The 7,153-nt window shown below is 41.4% G+C and overlaps 1 protein-coding gene across 8 annotated transcripts in view; it reads right to left on the bottom strand.

The window, feature by feature from the left end:
- Positions 1 to 339: 339 nt before the first annotated feature.
- The window catches only part of LOC113023948 (nucleosome-remodeling factor subunit BPTF), a 54,517-nt gene continuing 47,703 nt past the window's right edge, over positions 340 to 7,153 (bottom strand). For 5 of the 8 annotated variants that reach the window (XM_080302409.1, XM_080302411.1, XM_080302410.1 and 2 more), the window contains 3 exons: positions 7,048 to 7,132; positions 3,116 to 3,302; positions 1,811 to 2,007 (listed from right to left, as the gene is read on the bottom strand). In XM_080302409.1, coding sequence (XP_080158535.1) covers positions 1,950 to 2,007; positions 3,116 to 3,302; positions 7,048 to 7,132 — 330 coding nt within the window. In that variant the 3' untranslated portion in view covers positions 1,811 to 1,949. Of the gene's footprint in view, positions 403 to 450; positions 1,425 to 1,810; positions 2,008 to 3,115; positions 3,303 to 7,047; positions 7,133 to 7,153 lie in introns of those variants that run through there. The other 3 variants (XM_026170443.2, XM_026170445.2, XM_026170446.2) reach the window with 2 other exon arrangements.

Genomic DNA, 7,153 nt, shown 5'->3' with positions numbered 1-7,153 from the left:
GCTGCCTCGCCATCTGCGCTCTGCAGGCTTTCTTCTCATGGAGGGGCTACACTGGCAGGGATGGCTGATTGGGATGTAAAAGGCTGCCAGAGAGTAAGTCTGCAACTGCCCTGCCCCTTGGTATGAAGACGACACTGACATTTTTGATGACAAATGAACCTTTTTCCAATTCACTTCTTTCTTCTCAGCACTGCAGGTGCCAGGTGAGGTGTTGTGTGAGGTGGGGGCGCCGTTCCTCCAGAGAGGAGTCGGGTTCGGACGCAGCCTGACTTGGACCACGCTTCTTAATCAGTCAGAGGAAACCACAAGCCGGGTCTGTGTGACACCTGGTTTGTTTAGTTTTTGTTTTGTTTTTTTAAGCAGAGCTAAGAGGCAGCTGACTGCAGCTTGTTGTTATGTGACCTACAGAAACAGGCAAAGAGAGGAGGAAGAACACAGTTGGAAAACTTCTTGTTGTTGTTTTTCTTCTTATTTTTTTTTTTATTAAAGGCTTTACAAAGTGACAAATATGTGACTAGGGGAAAGTACAAAAAAAAAAAAAATGCAATAGCAAAACATGTATTGGATGCCAGTGGGTCAGACGGGTTGTTGCAGACCAAGCAGCCATGTTGGTGAAATGTTACTGAAATGTGTGTTTTTGATGTCGACCCAACAATAAGTATACAGAGTCTTTTTTTTTTTAAAAAAGATTTATTTTTATTATAGTGGAGACCGCTAAGCTCGTCATATTCTGAATATGAAAGCTAAACTAGATTTTTTTTTCTTCACTCTACTTTGTTTTTACAGCGTAAACCATTATTTCCTTTATAACATAAAACATATTCCTTCACAAAAAAGATAAAATATGAACATGAAATATAATACATGGGTACAGCCAATAAAGAAAATGTAATGAATGTCAAAAAAAAAAGAAGAAAAAAAAGAAATGAGGTAAAAATGTTCTGCAGCATGTTATAATGGCAAAAAAAAAGAGAAAAGAACAACAGTTCTATCAAAGCAAAAGTAAAGTGTGTGTTTGTGTCGCTCACGTGTGATTTTACAGTCAAAATCAACACCTGTGATCAGAAACTGAATCTCAGAGACCAACAAATTTAGCAAAACTTCTTTTTGCCTCAACAAAATGTCATCTGGTGGAAGAGTGTAAAAAAATACATTTTCCCTTGAATGGTTTGTGTGACCAACATGGCTGCCATTGTTTTGTTTTTAATGTTTTTAGACAGTAGAAACTTTTTTTTCTCCTTTATTTGCTTTTAAAATAAAAAAAATGATCACACCTAACGTGTGTCTTAATATATGCACTTTCTTACAAAGTTTTTAATGCTGTTTCTTTTAAAACAAGTGAAAACAGCAACATCCAGGATAGCGAATTATGTTTTGTTTGTTTTTAAGAGTGACCCCGGCACCCAGGAGTCTGACATCACAATCTGCAAGAGAGAGACAGAGAGAGAGAATGGATGACGTCAGTACATGCAGGTGAAGTACGTCGCCACCTCAAGCACATAAAGCTGGATGCAGACCACAAGACTTACTGAGCCCATTAAAACATCGTGGCTCAAATGCTCACAGGCGCTCCATCTTCTCAGTTAGGAGACGCCCGCTACCCTCCTCGCCCTATTTAATCAAACTAATGCACACACACACAAAGAAAGCCACCTGAAAGATAATGTGACTGCATTCCTGCCATCTTGTAGAGTGCATCCAACCAAAGCAATCACATGGCACAGCGAGGACAGCTCAGTGAGATGAGTTCAGAGGCACGACCAAGCACAGGCAGACAGTGGAGAAGGTGTCGGGTATAAAGGTGCATCTAAACAGGTCTGACTTCCACAGATCCTTCCCTACGCTCTGTCATACGACATGTCGGGTTGAATGGTAGAAAGTGGGCTTTTTATGTAGCTGCCAGCATGAAGTGCTCCGACGACACGATGAAAGCCTGAGCAGGTTTGTTGTTAGGAGTGCAAAGATGAGCTGACTGAAGCCTGAATGTGTGAAAGTGTGAAGGTCGCACTGATAAACAGTGAAGGTGTGAATGAAAAGAAAGAAAAAAATATATCCAGTAATTAAGCAAACACAACTCCAGCAAAACATTATCAACGACTATATAAATCTGACAGAGTGAAAGATTTGAATTAGACGTTTCTATTCGTTTCTTTCTGAAGTGTGTATTCCTCATCCGGTTGGTGTCAGTGGATAATGTGAAATCTGTTACAAATACAGGATGCTGTGCCGAAAACCTCCTTGCGATCGGTTTTGGTCACTTGCAGGTTGCCGCAGTCGCCGGCAGTTTGCATGGAAGATGGCGAATTGTCTGCAAACTGCTCCCTGAGCTTTATGCAAAACAGAAATAGGGACTTCAAAGTGAAAGCTCTGCTTTAATGCTCCAACCAAAACATCTGAAAAGGCCCAACTTTTACTCGTGAGAGCAAACGTTCTCCGTTTCCGATCTGCATCGCACTTATTCGTTTCTTTATGGCTCAGACAGCGAGCGGCCAGTGTTTGTCAGCATTTTCCATGCAGACTATTGGCAACTGTGGCAACCTGCCTGCAACCTCCAGCAACCACCTATGAACCAGGTTTCCCTAGCGACTGGAGGTTGCCAGGGAGTTCTCTGACTGGTCTCTATGCCTGTGAAACTGGGGCTGTAAATATGACCATACTGGATCTGTATCTTTAGACCTTCTGTTTCCAGAGGAAAGCCAATCAAGAAAGCTGGCGTAAAGGGAAGGGCAGTTGAAAAGGGAAAGAGTTTGGTATTAAGGTCCAGAATTATATTTTAAAAAATAGGCACAATAGAGGTGTTACCGGCTTATTTCAGACAGCACAAGCTTGGTGGTTGAAAGAACATTTAAAACATTGAGGAGAACCATAAGATAGTGATCTAGGAGCAAATTTATTGTTATTTTTCTGTGAGAGATTAAATTTTATTGCTCTCACTTGAGTAAATCTACCAGTCAGAGTCAATTATATAGGGCTACAAGTGAAACTGCTAATTAGTTGGTGTCTTTCTGAAAGACACTGAAAATTCTCTCTGATTCTGGGTATTAAAAACAAAGCCCATCTTCGAAAGTACCCCGCTGCCATTTTGTTATCCTCATCATCCTCACCGTCATCTTACCTGCTGGCTTTGAAGCCTTTGAGTTTCTGGACAAAGAAGTTCTCCAGAACCTCGGCACACTGGTAGAAGGGCGAGTCGCTGGGGTTGTAGTAGCGGCAGTTGTCGAAGATTTTGGTCATGTCTGCTACAAACTCCGTCAGCTTGATGTACTCGCGTTTCTGTAACCTCTCCTCCATGGTGGAAAGGTCTGGCAAAGGGAGATTTAAAGATCTGGTTTGGTAAAAGACTTGATGGCAAGTTTGTAATATGAACGTCATTTAATTGTTAGTTTCTGGCAGAGAAACGCATCACATATGCGGAAACAGAGCACAAATATCTGGGTTTTCTAATCGATTTCGTTCCACAAATCAGCATGCTTGCTTCAAAGTAATTGCAGCTTATGTGGTGTGTGCTTGACAGACGTTCAAATATGTTTCGTGGAAGCACAGAGCGTCGCTTTATATGTGACAGCAAAAATCCACAACCTCTGCCAGCATTAACCTCGATCTATTCAGCCTTCCAGATTAGTTACTGAGACGTGACCGATTCGTCATTCCTGAGGAGAGCGCCATTATCTAAGAGTCATTTCTGAGGGGGTGGAAAAAAGCAAAAATGGTTATCAGTTCCTCTCTTGAAAGGGAGCTTTGAGAGTTGCTAACCTTTTTAAAACAAGTAGAAAACTTAAGAAAATAAGAGATTTAGCAAAGAAGCTAACTGGCAACAGATGAGGCTCTACATAATCTGCCGTTGCTGGCAGTTCGCACTGCGTGGCATCCCCAGGGCTGCGTTTCAAACAAACACATCCGACTCTTAACCTCTTTAACCCCCACCCAGATGACCAGAGGCTCACAAACCTCATGGTCAATATCAAAGACCTCCTTCTTCTCTGTCATCAGATTTCATCTCAAAACCCTCCAAAAACTACCACCGCCAGCAGCTTCACCAGCCAAAAGCTCTTTTTATTTTTTGTAAACCAACAAGGACTTTTTCTTGCGGTAGACGGGTGAGGGGAGGACTAGAGTTTCCAGGACCAGGCCAACAGGAGCTGAATGTGGGGCTGGTCCCTTTCCACAGGGAGCCCGGCAGACACGGACCAGCTCATTAACGGTTTGTTTGGATGGAAGTTCAAAAAGGCCCTGTTGACGCAAGTCCCCATTTACATGGCCGGTTTGATCTGAGTTGGAGGGCTTCCTCCGTGTTGCCCTCCTGGCGGGTGGTGTTTTTGTTTTTTTTAATGTTTAAGATATATAGAGCCTGGGTGTTACTTCCAGAGCCTAAAGCAACTCCAAAATAAAAAACCAGCACTAAAGAAGCAATTTTATCGCCTACACAGGGATAACTCCCAACCAATCCCATTCCAAGTTACTCAAATTACAAAGTACAAATTATGTACCAACTCCCACTTTTGTTTTTATATTTTTCTCCTCAAGGAGGCTACACACTCCCAACAATTACAGTGCTTTTCATCACCAATCCCTTAATTGCACCTCAAGGAGACAAAGTGCGTGGAAGAGCGAGGAAACATAATTGTGTCTTTCATCACATGGCATGTTTTATAAAGGCTGCTTAAGACTGATGCTGTGAATCGCAAGATGTGAGGACGATGCGAAGGTGGAATGTGAGGATGCATCCTGTCATAATGAATGAACCCTAGAAGTAGATCACACAGCTATAAAAAGAAAGCTTGATAGTTATAGAGAGTGTTGCATCATATTGTGCACCTTACATATGTTTTTACTGAGACAACCATCATCTACAAAGTCCTTTATACAACCATCTATTAATCAATATTTTGCAATATTTTCAAAATGCAAAAGTTATAGTAGTAGTTAATATATGCAACAGTTAAATTTTACTGATGCAGCTTTGTCTTTCTGGCCAGGCACAAATTATTATAATAAATACAAAAACACCTTCACAAATGAGGTTTCTGGGAAAATTAACCTTCAGTAACATCGCCTAAAAAAGGTATTTACCTTAAAATTAAAAAAAAAAAAATCAATGGTATGCTGCAGAAACTAAGCATCATATGCAATTTTAGTAAATGAGCTGAAACTTTTTAGATTCAGTGATATCGCTTTCAAGATTTCCAAATTGATGTGGGTTTTATTTCATTTCAGAGAAAAGGCTTCAGGAGTTATATTATGTAGACAGAAAATGAGGGGAGCTGTCAGAAAAGTTTAGAAAATGTTTGGTTAAAATGTGCACAAGTATAAGTTCAGAAGTAACACAAACAAGGCTCAAATCCAGACCAGACGGCAACCTGCGGGGTTGAAAAATGAAGCCAGCACAGGAGTGTCAAAAACTCCCACAGAGGCTGGCCACAAAAGTGAGGCAATCCCCATAGAGTCCCTTATCAAAATGCCCAACCACCTGTTATATTAACATATTTACAGCCCGGTACAAAAGCTGTTTGTTTTTCTTGTTTCTACAGCTAATTTGACAGTCCGAAGGACTCGAAATTAGGGATGGACCGATCTGATATTACGTATCGGTCCGATACTGATCTAAAGTACTGGATCGGATATCGGAGAGAAACAAAAACAAATGCCATCCGATCCATTACATATCACAAAAGCACCTCACAAAACTTGCGACATGGTGTAACTCAGCTCATAACCTTAGCAGTCGGAGCAGTATGCGTCACGTGACAGAGCGGCTGAGCGTGCGAGACCTCTCAGCGGTCTGGTTCAGCATTTGTAGCCTCGCTACCAAACCAGCATTTCATCGCAGAGAAAGTTATCCCAGAGAGACGTAAAGCAAGTGTGTAAGTTCATCTCTGAATGTTTGTAACGCATTCCCACGTTAAGCTTAACAACCAATATATGGAGTGACTGCCTCTTCTCTCTCCTGTTGCTACTTCAATCATGAAACTGATCGGCTGATCGGCTTTTCTGTCGCGACTCCCGTCTCTCTTGTTTGTTTATCTCCCACTTCGCGCCAGAAAGAGGAAACCAGCGGCTGAACAACAGCAGCACGTTTAAGCTTGATAAGCTGTTGTTAGAATTTATTTAATATTACTTTCTAGACCAGGATCTTTTTCTACGTAGCTGACAACTGGTAACTGTGCAGGGGCGGATCTAGCAAAGTTTAGCCAGGGGGGCCGATAGGGCATTAACAGGGAAAAGGGGGCACAAAGACATAGTGTTTTGTTTTTTAAAACTTGAGTATGAATTTATACAAAATGCAGCAAGATATTAAAAAACAGTTTTATTGATTAAAAAATACACTATATCGGATTTATATCGGTATCGGCAGATATCCAAATTTATGATATCGGTATAGGACATAAAAAAGTGGTATCGTGCCATCTCTACTTGAAATTAAGGCAACTGAACTTCTTTTTGGTCACCTCTGATCCAAGAAGCTTCTTCAGCGCTAAAAAACTGATGGACATGTATTTAACCCCAAGTGTGGTTGTCCTCTTGGAACCCCTGAGAGTCACTGACCCGCCCCTGTAACCATCTGTGAATCAACGCGTGGGTCATTACTGTCATCATGGGGAAAAGGTGTGAATTACCTTCCTGAGACACTGCCCCATCCCTCCAACATGTGAGCTTTTAAGGTCACATGGGTCAAGCTGTGAGTGGGGATCGGACTGCATTAGAGGTGACTGATAGTTGGTGTCTGTTTAAGTGCCTATCTGGATTTTGTTGAGAATTAATGTTGAGGGTGTGGCCCCTTTGACTGACATACTTGCAGACTTGTAGCTGTAACCTATACTTTTAACTTGTAATCGTACTTGAAATTTGTGCTTTTTTTTTGGGAGTAAAATTCTAATATTTTATTAGTTTAGTTAGGTCACTTCTAGCTCCAAAGAAACAATAAAACTCTAACATTGAGGCTATAAGATGCATCCAGAATAGGATTCTATAACGTTTTAGAAATAAGACAAGAGCTATTAACTGTTCATTTACAAATTTAAATAACTGAATTCACAACAGTGCACTCACCCATTGGTTCCTTGATAACCCTGTAGTAGTCTGGGGCGTCGTTCGTGTCCACTGGCTCCAGGAATGGCCACGCCATTTTATGTGCCTGCAGAGGTGGGAGAGACAA

This window comes from Astatotilapia calliptera, chromosome 6, assembly GCF_964374335.1.
Source record: "Astatotilapia calliptera chromosome 6, fAstCal68.1, whole genome shotgun sequence".
In the NCBI taxonomy this organism is placed as follows: domain Eukaryota; kingdom Metazoa; phylum Chordata; class Actinopteri; order Cichliformes; family Cichlidae; genus Astatotilapia; species Astatotilapia calliptera.
Note: the sequence above shows the minus strand (reverse complement) of the source record. Positions and strands in the feature narration are given on the sequence as shown.